The sequence below is a fragment of the Cydia strobilella genome, chromosome 7 (genome assembly GCF_947568885.1).
Source record: "Cydia strobilella chromosome 7, ilCydStro3.1, whole genome shotgun sequence".
NCBI lineage: Eukaryota > Metazoa > Arthropoda > Insecta > Lepidoptera > Tortricidae > Cydia > Cydia strobilella.
Genome location: NC_086047.1, coordinates 9,834,226 through 9,852,521, shown reverse-complemented (window position 1 = coordinate 9,852,521; position 18,296 = coordinate 9,834,226). Strand labels below are relative to the sequence as shown.

Below are 18,296 nucleotides of genomic sequence, written 5' to 3'. Positions count from 1 at the left end.
ACACATTCTTTTGGCCCCATTCCATTTGCAGACCTGAAAATAAAATAAAATGTTAATTCCAATGTTAGGCCTTGCTCATTTTAGCGTCGTCCTGGTTGCATCTTAAAGTAGTCTAGGGTTCAATTTGATAACATAATCCCACTAATAGGAGTAGCGTCGAGCGTTTTTCGACTTAAAACACGTGAGTGACCCGTTATTAATATGTTTAATATGTTTAGTAAGCACTAGGTTTTTCGTACATTGTTCGTATATTTTGGTATATTTCGTACTTCAGCTCCGGGAAACTCATAGGTACGAGCTCTCACCGTGCATGGTTTATTTCTAATGTTTGAAACTACAATCAGTTCATTACCTGCTCTTATTTATCCCTTTTACAATAAAATACTTGATACCTCTTATAAAATTATGAATAAGTAGATAGCTTTTATTCATACATACCTCTTGTTTAATGACATTAAAGACTTGAGTATTAATCACGGAGTAGGATGGAGATGGCAAGTGGGCGTTCCCGTCTATCCGACAGTTAGTAGCGACCGACTCACTTTATGCACAGACTATGCTCAGTTGTTGTGTAAACTTCATGCTCGAATGACATTCACGTCGTACGTACGCTCGTCTAACAAAAATTGATAATTAAATTTAAAATGCCGTATTGTGCAGTATTAAGCTGCAGAAATCACAGCGGTTTAAAAAATCTTTCACGTGGAGGTATTTCCTATCACCGGTGGTTATTTATTTAAATATAATCCGATAAATACGAAAAATCTGTTTCTATTGCATTATTTACGAATGTTCGTTAAGTAAATCTATATTTTATCAGTTAGAACTTAGAGTTCACAATCCTTTGTCACTATTCTTTACGTTTATCTGGAATATTCGCTATCCTAAATGTCAAATAACTTCGCTACTCAGATGCTGCGCAATGTCGATATTTATATCGATAAAGTTAAAGTTACGATATTTCAAGTTTGATGTTTGGTAGTTCGGTAATAAATTATTATTTTAGACACGTTTCTAATTATTATTTGGGATAATCAATGTCTTAGTAAATATGGCAGCTCTGGTCATCAAGCACTAAGTTAAGTCGGGGTCATTTCATGGCAACCTTTCAAACCTTCGTATTCCTTTATATAAGTTTTTGTTTTTTACACCTATCATATTTTCATCGTTAATATAATTAGACTAGGTACTTAATGCACTTATGCGTACAATGCATGCAATGTGCCATGAATAAACGTTTTATATTTTCTATTTCTTTATTATTAATTATTGTAGGTTACCACAAGATGCCGATATTAAAAATAAATGGGTCAATGCTACTGGGCAAGAAAATTAGTTTCCGCAAAAATATAGCACCATTTGCTAGGAGCATTTCTTAGAGAAAGATTTCTGGGGATAAAATTGCCATACATCTCATCTAGCGTCCACACGCCTAAAACTTAGTTACTAATTTAGTAATTATTAGTGACATTCGGGCTCACTTAATTAATAAAAAGTGTTCCGTACCACGCAAACTAGCGTGAAATATTGGAATTTTGCCGCCCCCCTTCCCTTCCTGATTTGATAGGTCACAATCTTACAATCAAATCAAGTGGGATCGATGAGCCAGTTTCATGTATGCTTTCACACCATACAATTAATTTGACAATTTAATCAGGTTGTCCCGTCTAGATTGGCCTTAAATGCTGCTACAAGTAAATATATTGTTAAAGACGAATACTTACCTATGTAAGTAATTGCAGATTTGTGATCACAAAATAACAGCAATACCGAGTTAATAGACCTTTAAAGAACTATGATTTTATCTGTTTGACTTTAAGATATATTTAATGTTCACATTAACAACCTAGTTGGTCAATTAATAAGAAACAAATTTCTAGTTAGATATTTGTTGTACTGTACTACATATTATTTTTCATACAATCACGATTATCACTACCTATATTATAATCATAAATAAAGTATCATCTAAATGTGTATATGTGTATGTGTACATACGGTAATGAAATATCAATACCTAACTGAACACACAAATATCGATAAAACACTCCGATTACACTGTCCCCTACCTATATCGAATGGAACGATGTTCCAACGGTTAGCTACTCGCAGGCGTGTAGAGATCTCGAAAACACCAGTGTAACGTGACCGTGAGATCCGTAACAAACCATGCGTAATTAGACCTTACTTATACTGGTTTTTTAGCCCTTTTCTCGCCTGTAATAAGTAAGTGATTTTAAAACTATAAAATAACGCCATCTGGTGTTGAGTAGTTGTATTAGGTGAACGTTGAGCGAGCTTTTGTGAGATGAATGAGATAATGAAAGAGTCGTATGTCATATAGCTTTGACATTATAATTTAAACCGTCACTCATGTAGCCTACAGTTGATATTCGTTCGAGAAATGTCCACCGGTAATAACTTTTTGGTATGGAAAGTTGCTACGAATCAGAGCAATTTTGTAAGTGTGTGACGTATTTTAACGTGGCTATGAATGTGTGAGTTTAGCGACACTGGTTTTCATACTAAATAGGAGTCATTTCACATCCACTAGTTTATTAATTCGTGGTATTAATGCCAGCTTCAATGTTCACATTTAATAACAACTTGTTCAGTGTCGTTTTGCATGGCAGGATGAATATTCTCTGCAAGAATCTGTAGCATTTCGGGCTTTGCTTCATAATTGAAAGTGCAATTACTTTCTCCTCTAGGCTAAATCTTCTGCCTTTTTTACTCGTAGTACAGAGTTTAATCTGCATCCACAGAAATTTTCTTGCCACAGAGTTCATTCCTGCCACTAATTGTTTGAACGAAGCCTCTTTTGACAACTTAGACGCCATCTTGGCTCGTCTGAAGTAGTCCACTTGTTTTTTGGCTTTTTTGTAATATTTATACAAAGCCTCGCACTCTGGCGACAGTTGATCCGCGTGAGATACAACTCGAAGTCGTTTGCGACATGCCCATTTCGCAGTTCGTTCCTTTCTCGTGTTCTGTTCTTGAACACCCGACGTCCGTGCGAGTTCTGAAAATAATATAAATTTTACTGTATGAGTTCACTTTAATTGTAGTGGAAGCCGTATGAGCCCAATTTCAAATAAAAACCGCGAATCGATGTACAGTTTAGCCATTTGGCATACGCATACTAGGTCAAAACAAATTTTTTGACCCGCAGTTCTTAAAAAAATCCCTTAAGGGGAGTGCCGAGTAATTTTATTTTACAGAAACCTATCATGTGTGGTATATTCATGTATATCACACAAATAAATGCCCTTCGCACTAAGAACCTCCAGATTAATAACAAATGTTTAGTAAAAAAAGCAAGTCCTGCATTAACCTATGAGCAGGATGCAGTGGAGGCACACAAGAAAGAGAAGACCTCCTCATCATCATATTTAGACAAATTACTGTGCACTTGTTAAATTGTTAAATGAAATGTCACAAATTTGTGATGGACTTTTTCTGCAATACTTGGCCGGCATAAGTTGTCTTGCTCTTAGATGCTTTAGTGAGCGAGTCTTATTTGCCAGCCTCAGTCCAAAAAATGTAGCCCTTTTAGATCTGATGTACATTTATGTTCTTGTTACCTGTTTGCGGTGGAGTTTGCTCAAATGATGGCTCCACAACCGCAATGCAAGGTTGATCTGCAGAGGAGACGGGCTCTGAAAAATATTTGTGATTTTTTAAAATAATATTTACAAGTATTCGTAATAATAGAATAACAAGACAAATTGACAATCTCCAACCAGTAGAGCAAGCGGGGTTCCGGTCAGGCTACTCAACAACAGACCACATCCACACAATGGAACAAATCATAGAACGATACAAAGAATACAACAAACCTCTCTATGTAGTCTTCATAGACTACACCAAGGCATTTGACAGCATCTCCTACAACGCAATCTGGAAGGCCCTCAATGACTGCAAGATAAACTCTAAATACATCAACACTCTAAGGAATATATATGAAAACAGTACTAGCAGAGTCAAACTCGAAACGAGAGGAAAATAATTCAAAATAGGCAGAGGAGTCCGACAAGGGGACCCAATATCACCAAAGTTATTCATAGCTGTGCTACAAAGCATATTCTGTCAACTGGACTGGGATAAAAAAGGAATTAAAGTATTTGATAAACACTTAAGTCATTTGCGTTTCGCGGATGATATAGCTATATTTTCAGAAAATACCAGCATTCTACAAATAATGTTAAATGAGCTGAACGAGGAAAGCTGTAAAGTCGGATTAGAAATGAACCATACAAAAACAAAAGTTATGACTAACGGAGCCCCTACAAAAATACACATACAAGGCAAAGAACTTGAATATGTAGACCGTTACATATACTTGGGCAAGAGAATATCTTTCGACACTGACAGCAACAGCCAGGAGATAGACCGTAGAATCCATAACAGCTGGAGGAAGTACTGGAGTTTTAAAGAGCTTCTAAAAGGAAATTACAATCTAAAACATAAGAAAACAGTAATGGACACGTGCATTTTACCATGCCTTACATACGGTTCTCAAACTTGGGTGCACACAAACAAGAACAAATTAAAGATAAGAACCTGCCAAAGAGCCATGGAAAGGAGCATTCTCAGTATAAAACTAAAGGACAAGGTTAACAGCAAGTACATACGATCCAAAACAAACATCATAGATGCCCTCGAGTTTGTGCTGAAACAGAAATGGAGATGGGCCGGCCACATAGGAAGATTGACAGATGACAGATGGACCAACAAAGTCACAAAGTGGCCAGGACCCCATGGCAAAAGGAAGGCGGGAAAACCCATAACAAGGTGATCCAAGGATATTATAGCCACAGCCGGAGAAAATTGGCTAATCAAGGCAAAAGACCGAGAAAGGTGGAAAGATATGGAGGAGGCCTATACCCAACAGGGGTCCTTAAAATAGTAAAAATGGAAAACAATAATATTAGAAAACTTTTTTTTATCATGTAAAACCATTTAAGGAAAAATAAAGGCTTAAATAAATATAAATAAATAATTCGTAATAATTATAATTTAATATTTACTGATATAAAAACTGTTTGTTTCCCAGTAGCATTTATTTTGTGTAAAGATGTTGGATTAAAAAAGAGAATTCAATCCATTTTATTTAACTACACAACAATTACTCAGGAACAACAAATTGATAGAAATAAACTTAAAATTAATAATGTTTGTGAATACTGAGCGAAAGTAAATATTATTGGTACCTGAATTTCGATGAGATGCCTCAGTCGACGGTCCCGCAATAGGTGGCATGGATTCCAGTGAACCATCTGCTGAAAACATAAAATGTATCATAATTTTTTTTTCCTAATTAAGTATAGTATTTATTTAGTATTCAATTTCTCTAATACCTTTTGAAAATATTTCACGCACCTATTACTATTTGATCTCTTTTTGGCCCAAAGGTTAACAGGTACTACAGGTAGAGAAAGCCTTCTGAACTTTCTTGTGGATCACTGACTAATTATATTGACAATCTAGGTATATCAGCAGGTAAAAATATCAATAGGTATAGCCTGTCCGATTACTACTATTACTGCAGCCAGTATGTTACTATCAATGCAAATAAATAATTTCTGCTTTTTGTTTGCAGAAAAGGTTTTGAAGTTCACAGCAACACATATGTGATGATATAAAATAGAAATGATAAAATTACCTGTATCAACTACAGTTGTTATGTGTGACGGTACAAGTACAGCAGCAGCATCATTTGATACATTCATTGGTGCATTCATAGCATAGGTGTGGTCATAATGGCGTTTTCTGGCATAAGAGTGGTCAGAATTTCCCATGCTTTCAAGTTCCATGGATCCTGATAAAATAAATACCCATTACATATACTTAGGTAATAAATTTGGTGGTACTAACGATTAGACAATAAAAATAAATACCATGCCTTAAAAATAATTAACACAAAAGCAAAACATATTTTTTTTTCTGTTTGATATGGTATAAAATAAAAAATACTTTTTTTATACAATGATGTTACATATAGGTATAATAATGTCACTGAAACATACGAACATGTCTAGCTATTTCAGTCAGTCTCGGTACAAAAAGTACTGATGTTGACAGAAGTAGCATGAAAATACGATGGAAAACAATTATGCACTACATCTGTATCTATATAAGATTTAAGACCAATACTAAAAACTATAAAATATTACAAACATTATTAGACAGATTGACTCATCATTTAATATATTGATTGATGAATGAGTCCCACGCACGGTAAGCGCAATAAAACTTGTGTAGTGGGTACTTGGGCAAAAATACATATACATATATAATAATATATGTTATATAACCATTTATAAATACTTAAATTCATACAAAACACCCATTATTACTCAGGAACAAATATCCATCCATGCTCATCACACGAATAATAAAATTGTACCCACTAGGCCAGACTAACACTGAATGCAAATTAACGTAACAAACTCATATCAACAATAAGAATAACGAATACACGAACCATTTAGAAAAAGTGGAAAACCCATGTCAGCGGCGGCATCGAGTGAGAAAACTTGAAGTTGTGTCCGTTTTAATAATTCCGCGTAGGTACCTGTATACTGTAACAGAATTATAATGACAAATAAATACCACGTGGTATTTAAAAGATATTAGTAAATGGTTAACCTATATAAACATTACATACCTCCTTCAGCAGATGAGTGAGCAGGCGTTCCAGTGGTGATTTCTTCGAGGGTAAACAATGTTGGACAGGCATTCGGCCTTAACCGCATCTTCGAAGACACGTATTTCGCCTCGAAGTGATTGTGGCAAACGTGTAGTTTACTAATTTCACCCGATGTCAAACCCTCAAAGATGGTAAATGGAACTGCTGAAATTGTTTTCCGCCACAATAAAACTTTTTCACTGGCCGCTGGCATTTTGTGCAGCATAACGTCCTTTCGTATACTACTGCTATTACAGCCGGGTATACAGCACTTGCGAGGCATTTTGAAAATCAAAATGAAACGTAGCACTGAATATTACAATTATCACGGAGAAATAAAGGTACGGAAATTAATCAACGCAAACACTTCACAACTCGACGCGAAAACTGTAATGACGTAAAAAATAACGGCGACGCGATTTGACAGTGCTCAGTGACAGTACGAATACCGGTGGGGAGTTAGCCAATAGCAAAGGACTTAAACGTCATTATCGAGTTGGTCTGACGTCTCAAGGCCGTCTCTACGGCTACGTTTCGTTCTTCGTAGATAAACGCCCGTGATTTCAACTGTAGCTATCACGGTACATGAGATACAGCCTGGTGACAGACAGACAGACGGACAGCGGAGTCTTAGTAATAGGGTCTCGCTTTTACCCTTTGGGTACGGAACCCTAAAAAAACAACAGTTGCATAACTGCTGTTGACGCCGGGGCCCCGCGCGCCGCGCTTCCTATGAAGTTGATTTCGATCTCACTGGAACTAATTTAATCCACAAATAAGAGTGCTGGAGTAGAAAAACGTATTAATTAAGCGATTTTTACTGTAATTATCATGACGATTGTTTTTGCCCTGAGAGCACAGAATAATTAATAGTACTGAGAGCTGACGACGAAATGTCTATATGAAAATGTTGACAGTGGTTGGCCTCGATGCCTTGGTCACTTTTGCTTTATATTAATTTAGTACAAATCTCGCGCCAGATGTTATTATTCGACCCGTGGTTTGCAACCGTAATTTCTTTGCATTATATTTTAAGAGTAACCAATCCATAAAGTAAAAACAAACCACAGATTATATAATAGTTCTGCGTGACTCCAAAAATTAATCATCTTCGAAGTGCATCTTTAAGTAATTTAAATTGCATCGTGAATAAAGAGTAAATTGTAAGAGACGGAATGGAAGTGGGTATCTAATGATAACACACTTATTTTTAGGTACAAGAGCGGTGAAGAGACCGAAGAACTGCTTATTGGAAAATTCCTAGCTAACTTTGAGGACGAGGGCACCGTTGATGGCAAGGTGGGTACAAAATCATCGTGATATCAAGTCGTCTGCATAAAGTCCTCATTTGACATCATTTATTACTACCGGCTACTTCCGAGTCCGAGGACTTGGCATAAAATACCGGCGACCGACAGCTGCCTTGCGGCCCGCCTGCTTTTATTGTCCTTTCCAGAGAGATATAGAAAGGATCTTAGCACCCATACCTACTATTCCTTTAGGGGTGTTTGTGCTATTTTGAGAACCGCCCGCCGCATCCGGGCGCAGCTTTCTTTTATTTATTTTGGATTTTTTTTCTTCATCATGTCTTGATATGTAATGTGAAAATGTTGCAATGATCCTTCTCTAAGAACCAAATCCAAATCACAGAAGTCGAAAAGCCTGGATGAGGGATATCCTAAACCAATTTATATTTTCCTCTTATCAGGTAACACTTGAGGAGTTCATGAACTACTACAGCGGCATCAGTGTGTCCATGGAGGACGACACCTACTTCGATCTTGTAATGCGGCAGGCCTACAAGCTGTAGAGATCAGGCCAGAAGCATGGACCTAAAATACCACGGACTTGACATCGCTAAGACAAAACTGTGATTTCAATTGATTTCATGACAATCATGACACGCCGATTATTCTCGTATTAAATTTACGCTCGCACACACACGTTTGTAAATGTCGGGCCGAGCGGTCATTGGCTCCAACCCAATAAGTGAGAATGTGTGCGTGCGATCTCGGCATGTCATGTCTCATGTCACAACTCCGTTTTAGCGACGTGGTCCTTGCATTTTTCATCCATGGCGAAGGCTTTGTTTGCTATGCTACCATTTGGACAAGACAAGCAGGACAGCATACACGCGTATTTTAAGGCTTTTGTCGACGTCGTCCTCGAGATGTCCAGCACTTGATCACTATGCTTCATTCAATATTAATGGTAAAGATATATGTATGTATTTAACAAATTAGCGATGTTCGAAACATGCAGTGTTTCCAATTAATTAATTATATATTCAATGTAATACACAATGTTTAATTAACCTTTATCCCCCCCGGGCCTCAAAAGGGCTTTTCACACTCATAAAAGCTACTAGCGGCCCGCCCCGGCTTCGCACGGGTGCAATCGTGATGTTATACATATAATACATATATGATCCTTCCTCTTGAATCACTTATCTATTAAAAAAAACCGCATCAAAATCCGTTGCGTAGTTTTAAGATCTAAGCATACATAGGGACAGGCAGACAGCAGTAAACGACTTTATTTTATACTATGTAGTGATCTGATAACAGAGGGCGTACCGGACTGCGACCTTAGTCCGGTCCGAGGCCTGTCCGCCGTACGTCCGTTAAGTGACGCAGCTATATATGAGAGCGAGAAAGAGATATTGTGATCGGACCAAGATCGCGGTCCGGTACGATGCCGGTGCCAGTACGCTCTGTCTGCTGTTTGTTTGCTGTCACTGTCAGGTTCAGGTCGGCTAAAAACCTAAAAACAAAAAAAAAAATCGTCGCCGTCGCCGCCAAAGAGTATATAACCACTACGTTTTAAGAGACGGGATTTCCTTACTGGCCAATGGAATCAATTTAGTATAGGTCTAGTGACACACGCACAATATGACATACGTCAAACGTCAAAATTGAGCCAAGCAACGTAAGTGCCAACATAGCGAAACGAATAGTGCTGTACGCACGCATTTCCAGCATTTATCGATACATTTTCCGTGGTATCTCTGGGGCGATACATAGTAAGTTATCATTTTGATCGATAAAAAATTAAACAAATAACCTTGCAGTCTTAGTATTTTATTTAGAAAAATTACAAAAATTACAAAGCCTATTTTGCTTTGCCACCTTGCTCGGACGTATTTAAATAAATTGCCAAAATTCGCAGTGTTATCTTCTCCAGAGAAAATTAGTCATTTTGTCTTCTACATTCATTGCGTGATAGTAAAACAGAAAACATAATATAATTCTTGTGCCACTCTCGCAGGTTATATTTGTCGCCCTTTCTTGTCTGTTCATCGGCTGGAAATGCTGAACAGAATCTGCTACAAGTGACGCCGTTTCAAGAGTAGTGCTGCTCTTGAAACGTTGTGTTACGAACAAAACAATTTTTAAAATTTTTTTAACAAATAAAGCATGCAATCGTGCTTTCACGTTACACGGGACTAAATATTGTCCAATTTCTTGCTTCACTAGACTTATATTGACCGGGATATAGACCGTGATTACCTTTTGTATTATTTGCGAGCTCCCGATATTTCGACGCAGTTACATGCATCATGTTCACGGGTGACGGGTGATGCATGTAACTGCGTCGAAATATCGGGAGCTCACAAATAATACAAAAGGTAATCACGGTCTATATCCCGGTCAATATAAGTTTAGTGAAACTGTGGCGAACCTCTTTGGTCGGCTTACGTCCGCCAGCGAACGCAGGCCGCTAAGCCGATTATGTACTTCTCGTTTATCAAAAAACTGACTGATGTAAAATGTTGTTCTTTGATTTTGTCAGAAGAAAATATAATTAGTTTTCCTTTCTTATTTGTTATTTGATTATTTATTTATACTAAAAATAGAAGTGCCACAAAACTAACCGTGAATCATTCAAAACCTTAATTTCTTGCTTATCGGTCAGGATCCAAGGCGAATCTCGCCATAAACTTCCTTTCTTTATTTTATCATCGGTAGGCAAGAATTCCACAAATAGCACAAGTTCTATATTGTTTCCTGGGTCGAATTTTTGTAAATATGCACAATCCGAAACGATTACGATTTTTATATAATGATAATTGATAACACGAATTAAAACCAAAAATACGACGAAAAGCTCGATAAATTAAGAGCGCTCTTACAAGAAAAGTCGAAATAATGTAAAATTGATGATATTCCCGACAAGATTTAAGATTTTACGCTCATTATTAGAAATAAAGAGTACTTGTTCCAGTAAGAGCGTCTTCTTATCTTTAGGAATATCGTTGTACATTTTAGAAAAAGGACTAATTAAATTAGTAATGATTTTTTTTCTGATGGTCGTTTACGAAAAACCGCGTGAAGCACTGAATTGTGAGCTCTTATTTGTAAATTTTGAGAAGTTTACTCTGCTAAAGTTGGATATTTTGTATTACTAATATCCTGTACTTTAGGAATATCGAACGATATTCTTCCTACATGCTTTTAAGAAAGAGAAAATCAATGTTAAACGAATTGAATTTTCTCTTCGAAACAAGTGTTAATTCCTACGAAAATCTACTTAGTATCGAAGTCATTTTTATACACGAGCAATCTACAACGTTTGCTTATACTGTTGGTATACATTTGTGTTTATCAAATTCTTCTTTAATTTTTTGGCAATTTTTTGAAAACTACTCTATATTGCCGATGACGCGCGCTGGCGATCTCAGTACCGCGGCAGAGCTTGAAGAGGTCGGACCTGTGTCGGTCGGCTCCGCACGTTTTCGACGGCGAAAACGAGGTTTTTTTATCGTTGTGTGCGACAGGCGCCGTGTAAAACGCTATACTGTGTGCGTGTAAACTGCGACTGAGAAACTTTGATCCGAGTACTGTATTTGTTGAGTATTATAATATAGTATAGTAAAACTTCCGAACAACAATAAAAATATTTGAAATTACCTGACATTTTATAGGTAGTAAATAAAAAAAAAACAGCCAAGTGCGAGTCGGACTCGCGCACAAAGGGTTCCGTACTACGCACAAAAAGGTAAATAAATCACGTTTGTTGTATGGGAGCACCACTTAAATATCTATTTTATTCTGTTTTTAGGGTTCCGTACCCAAAGGGTAAAAACGGGACCCTATTATTAGGACTCCTCTGTCTGTCTGTCTGTCTGTCCGTCTGTCACCAGGCTGTATCTCATGAACCGTGATAGCTAGACAGTTGAAAGTTTCACAGATGTATTTCTGTTGCCGCTGTAACAACAAATACTAAAAACAGAATAAAATGTGGTATTTCCTATAAAAAGGGACCTTATTGTCGATGGCGTTTACGCCATTATAAACGATGCTCCGATATAACTAAGACTGAACTTGTATATGTTTTGAGTATGTATTACTCATCCTCCTTATGAACCCTGGCAGTACCTACTGGAACTTAGGTTTGGTGCAACATAGGCGCACACTGTTTTGATCATTCGACTCGTCTTGATGAGCAACTTGGGAGAGCAGTACTCATGATAGAGCTGATGCTGAACCGTGGCAGTACCTAGTGGAACTTAGGATTGGTGCAACATAGGCACACGCTGTTTTAGTCATCCGACTCGTCTTGATGAGCACTTAGGAGAGCAGTACCCATGATAGAGCTGATGCTGAACCCTGGCAGTACCTAGTGGATCTAAGGTTTGGTGCAACATAGGCACACGCTGTTTTAGTCATCCAACTCGTCTTGATGAGCACTTAGGAGAGCAGTACCCATGATAGAGCTGATGCTGAACCCTGGCAGTACCTAGTGGAACTAAGGTTTGGTTGACATATCAGTCAAATTTGACAGATTGACAGTTTTTTTGTCATTTTCAGGGAAAATTATCTTTTTGGGATATAATTTAGCACCAAGTAACATTGTTAAGTGTAGATTTATACTATCTGTCAAAATTGACATTTTTGACAGTTTTGGATCCCAGATCGAAACGGCTTGTCCAATTTTGATAGGACCTTCAACATTAGTCATGGGATGGAAAATGTAGTTTGATACATCTGTCAAAACTGTAAAAATTGACAGTTTGACAGTTTTGTCATTTTTAGTGAAAATTAACATGTTTTGTTAAAGTTTTGTACTAAGTGACATAGTTTAGTGTTGTTTGACATATCAGTCAAATTTGACAGATTGACAGTTTTTGTCATTTTCAGTGAAAATTATCTTTTTGGGATATTATTTAGCACCAATTGACATTGTTAAGTGTAAATTTATACAATCTGTCAAAATTGTCATTTTGCGACATTTTGACATTTTTGGATCCCAAATAGAAACGGTTTGTCCGATTTTGATAGGACCTTCAACATTAGTTATGGGATGGAAAATGTAGTTTGACACATCTGTCAAAACTGTCAAAATTGACAGGTTTTGTCATTTTTAGTGAAAATTAACATGTTTTGTTAAATTTTGGTACTAAGTGACATAGTTTAGTGTTGTTTGACATATCAGTAAAATTTGACAGATTGACAGTTTTTGTCATTTGATGATGAAAATTATCTTTTTGGGATATAATTTAGCAAACAAACCATGTTCATTTTCACTAAAAAAGACAAAAACTTTCAATCTGTCAAATTTGACTGATATGTCAAACAACACTAAACAAAACTTTAACTTCAATGGCCATTAACGTCTCAAAAATTTAATTCGAATTAACTTTAATGCAATTGGTTAATGGCGGAACTAATGGTTAATGCAATTGATCAATGGTTAATTAAAATTAACAATTACGGCCAACACTGCTACAAATAGCTAAAATAGTTTCGCTACCCAAGCGGTACGGTTACCCTGTACCTGTACCAAATGTAATGACGAAACATGTAAACAAGCGAGTATAATTTCTTTCTAGTATAAAATAATTCTTTTATAGTACAAAAGTAAGTACATTTGCACTGGATTTCGTATTTTCGTACCAAATAACAATAATTATGATTTTATGATTTAAGTACAGTTAGTGTCGTTATAATTGTTTTCAGTATGCTTCACGAAGGATCAAGATTATTTAATCCATCATTGTAGTGCGAGCGAGAGGGAAAACGTGGTAGAAGGGATCGGCATACTGACTATACTGAGCCCGCACAGCCCGCCGCAGCGCGTAAAATACCTAAACTCGCTCAACCCCGAAATGTAATAGCGCTCTTAACAGAAATTGTTGAAGCTCCCGACAACACAATATAGCCGATACAGAGCAGATAAAAAGGGCGACTATCAGATGAAGTAAGATGGATACACTGAGAGAATGAGACGGCAATATCCGCCATTACACCGCCATTAGTATTATACCTTTTTCCATACATTTTGCATTTCCTAGTTGCGGACATCGCCGCCTACGATACTCTTTGGCCTACGAGACGCACTGGTCGCAGTGGTCGCACTGTCCGACAAGTTTAAGAAGAAAATGTTTATGTTTTGGCATTAGATACAGTTATCTTTGTGGTATCATAAAAATTAAAAACGACTAATTGTGAAACATGTATGCCGGTAAATTAAAGACAGATTCAAACAGTAAGTTAATTTATGCTCTTGTTTCGTAGGCTATAAAACGATTGCAACATTTGTTTTTTATGGTTTTATAACGCTATGGGCTTATTATTGCGTGCAGCTAATTCTGTTACGGTAGTGATGTTATACTACGGTTATTGTTGTGTTAGTATAATCGAGTTTTAGGTTGCAGCAACTGAACTTCTACGCCGTTCGGGTGGATATCGATTAGCCCATATATGTTTCTAGGTTAACGCGACTGCCGAAGTAGGCGGCAGTTTATTATCATTTCATAAACCGTTTTGGCATCAAACCATGGTAGCGGAGCGTGAATCTCGCGACCTAAACGCCTAAGTCCCATATATTTTACGGCGCTTAAGACGTTTTAGTCGCGTGGTACAGGTACCGATTGTGACAATTTCATTGTTTGGTATGTCGTCTCTATAGTAATAAAAACTCGGTGGCGGCAGGCGTAAAATTTGCGCCAAGGAATCCACAGTGATATTCAAAATAAGTTGCCTAAAGTGACATTTGGCCCACTTGTATTTGATAAGATTACTGCATTATAAGGTCTCATGATCAGAGGTCGGCTGGGGTGAGCTATTTGCCTTATAATATGACGTAAGGCATGTCAAATTATGAGGTAAATAACTCACCCCTGCCGACTTCTGCTTGTGATAGTTTGTAAACATGTTAGTTACTTTTATTTTTATTGATCTACTATTTACATCTTTACGAAGAAAGCCATCAATAATAAAATCTGTTTTATTGTATGCGGTAATTAACTAACGACATAGTAACTAGATACCTACTGCTTGTTGTAATATTTTTTTTATAAAGCTATAACATATAATGATGACATAAATGCTACAATTCTTTGTCAAATTATAATATGGTTGCACAATATAATAATACAACTACTTTTGCGCAGTTTACAAACAAAAACAGCTGAAAGCAAACATTTAAGGTTAACTGGAAGAGATCCCTCAAAGGGATAAGTTCGCCTTTGTACATCTTTTTATTTGTACCATGTAATTTTTAATGTGTATATTTGTACAATAAAGAGTTTACTACTACTACTTAAGGTAATGTACCAAGATCAAAATATTAAAGATTCACTACATACTACAAGAGAAAACTGGATAAAACTGGAGGAGGCCTAACCCAGACAGGGGTTCCTATCGAAGAAAATGATAATGAAACAAATAAATAGTAAAGCAAATAACCTGAGATGGGAAATGAAACGGCTTAATAATAAAATAAAAAAAACATACTACATACTATGTTCTTAGGAATTATTGTGGATCATAAATGCTCCTGGAATGAGCACATTGATAAATTGTGTAATAAATGAAAATTTCAACTGTCTAGTTATCACGGTTCATGAGATACAGCCTGGTGATAGACAGATAGACAGTGGAGTCTTAGTAATAGGGTCCCGTTTTTACCCTTTGGATACGGAACCCTAAAGACTAAAGCAAATAAACCAAAACTATTTATTTTTATAAAAAAAAAACAAAACCAAAATAACTTAATTTCATTTCTTTGGCATCGCCTTCAAAAACTAAGTAATCACCCTGATGATTATTATTTTACTTATTATTAGGTATAATTACTTTTTGGCAGAAATTTGCGTTACGACAGGATATAGGTATAAAAATTATTTTGTGCTTTTCAGTGGGTTGGTTTTCTTGAGGCTGTGGTTCCCTTTTTTTAAAAAGAAATCAAATGAAGTTATTTTGGTTTTCTTTATTTTTTTTTGTTTTCTATTAATTTTTATTTTTTTTATTTTTTACTTTTAGGCCCACTTGCACCATCCCACTAACCCGGGGTTAACCGGTTAAACCGTTAACCCAGTGTCAAATTGTACTGGTAACGATGGTGACTCCAGGTTTACATGGTTAACCCTGGGTTATTGGAATGGTGCAAGTGGCGCTTAGTGATTAGTGATAGGAACTTCATTTATTTTAGGTTTTGAGCTAAAATACTAGTTTGTTTATTGCTATAATACTAGTTTGTTAGGCTCAACTAAACTTTAATTTTTGATTTATGAAATAAAACTATGAAAACGGATTATATCGCGTACATTGAATTTATAATACATCCCACCACCAGCTTGGGATCTGGTAGTCCATTTGATAAAGGAGCAAGCGAGGCATAGACTGTGAGACCTTCGTGTTGGATGATGTTGGACATTCTGAGTATAATATGTTTTGAAAAGATGTGTCACACCGAGTGAGTTGCCGGTCCCATATTCTTATACCCTCCTACAATTAAAGAGGGAATTAAATCTTCTCGGGTCTGAGGTGTAGGGTTGGAGCCGGCGTAGCTTTATCGCGTATATATATATCATTACTTGAAAATAGTTGTATTGTATAACTAGCCTTATGAACCGATTTTGCATGTACAACCAGCCTTAAAGTTTATGGTTCAAAATATTTATCAGTACGGTTTTTACTCACTATTATTTTTAGTCGCATATGTTTCGGATTCTTTGGGAATCCTTCCGCAGGCACGAGTGCTCGCGGCGGTTGTACGTCGTGCACTGCCCGCGCCGCCCGCCTCGTCGCTCGTTGCGCACGCGCTGATGGGGCGGGGGCGGGGGGCGCGGGGCAGTCCGCAGATGGAGTCGTCAAGTGAAGGTCTGGTAGGGCGGCTGTATCGAACGAAGTCAAGCACACTGCACTCACTGTGTCCCCGCGATCGTCACAACACACTTGCCGCTTGACCCTAGGTATTATAGGCTTCCATGCAGGTGGCAACATCCAGCCTCCGTCCCGATTGAAATTAGGGCGGCGTGCAATTTCAATCGCCTCGCGAATCTTACGCGGCACAAAACATTTCTCCCGTACCAGTAATCTCGCTTTATCGAATGAAATGGGACGCGCCTATATCGTTCGCGTGCTCTGCCACCGCTGAGTTCCTGGAGTAAAAACCGTACTGATAAATATTTCGAAATATGTCTCACAATAGTTTAAGTGCGATTAGTTTATGGTTCATTATTTTTTGGATGTGGGTATTTTTGCACTTTGTAGTTTTTCCTCAGACACCGGTTGACCACGAACGCTGTTAAAGGGTTCGAAACGTCGGGATGTATTATAAATTCAATATACGCGATATAATCCGTTTTCATAGTTTTATTTCATGAGTAACTATCGCGGTAACCGAAGACAATATTATATACTTGAATTATTTCCAGACATGACATGTGTAAAAAAGTGTACCTAGTAAAAAGCAAAATAGATGCAGGTTTTCATCGTATATAATTATTTGATTCCACAGTAGCATGGCATCGTCCGCAATCGTCGCCGTACCGCGTCGAGGAGGAGTTGATGCAGAAGAGCGCACGAGCGCTCAGCACGATCACTGACCCTCTGGAGAGACTGCGTCTGCTGTGCCTCACACGCGGCGCGTCAGGAATTATGGAACTGGGCAGGCGAGTACATCAACTAAGTAACTTTAGTGGAGTCTGTGCAAACTGAGTGGAACGAATTCAATTTAAACGGCAGGCATATTAGTCATCCCGCAATCTCCATCGGAGCCTGTTCCATCTACGTCACCCACGGACTCACGGGGTAGCTAGAAAATCCATCTTTCATCCACGTAATTAGCCTAGCCGTTTTTAAACCTAGCATATTTTCTACATCGCCAGCAGAACTGGTTTTTGATGGTAGCCTGGTGTAATTGGATCCTCTTAACATTTAAAGTTCTGCTCTCCATACCCAGTTGTAAAACCTTGAATTTGGCCTTGGGTCTTAACCCCTCGAGTCGAGGATGTGACATCGCGTCGCCAGAAAAGTTACCTCTAAATCCCACGGACCCGGCTTCATACAAAACCTCTGGGACTTTTTGACGTTGTATATTCCTGGGACTGGTTGAGTTAATGTTACTGTGAGCAACCCTGTTTTAATCAATTTGCGAATATTTTATCTACATACCGACTACAGCAACAGCAGATGCGTTTAATCATCTTATTCTTATTAATCTTAGTTCTAAATTAAATTAAAGTTTCAAACATTATTAATAGAATATAAACTTAACAGGATTTTCCGAAAAATGGATGACGACGGAAGAAAACAACTTAACAGGGAAGAGTTTTTAACGGGCATCAAAAACACTGGACTGGACATAAGCCACGAGG

General features: G+C 37.4%; 1 protein-coding gene across 2 annotated transcripts in view; it reads left to right on the top strand.

The window, feature by feature from the left end:
- The window catches only part of LOC134743124 (calcyphosin-like protein), a 42,077-nt gene that overhangs the window by 20,207 nt on the left and 3,574 nt on the right, over positions 1 to 18,296 (top strand). The window contains exons 1-3 of one of the 2 annotated variants that reach the window (XM_063676465.1): positions 14,021 to 14,179; positions 17,438 to 17,591; positions 18,199 to 18,295. In XM_063676465.1, coding sequence (XP_063532535.1) covers positions 14,146 to 14,179; positions 17,438 to 17,591; positions 18,199 to 18,295 — 285 coding nt within the window. In that variant the 5' untranslated portion in view covers positions 14,021 to 14,145. Of the gene's footprint in view, positions 1 to 14,020; positions 14,180 to 17,437; positions 17,592 to 18,198; position 18,296 lie in introns of those variants that run through there. The other variant, XM_063676464.1, reaches the window with a different exon arrangement.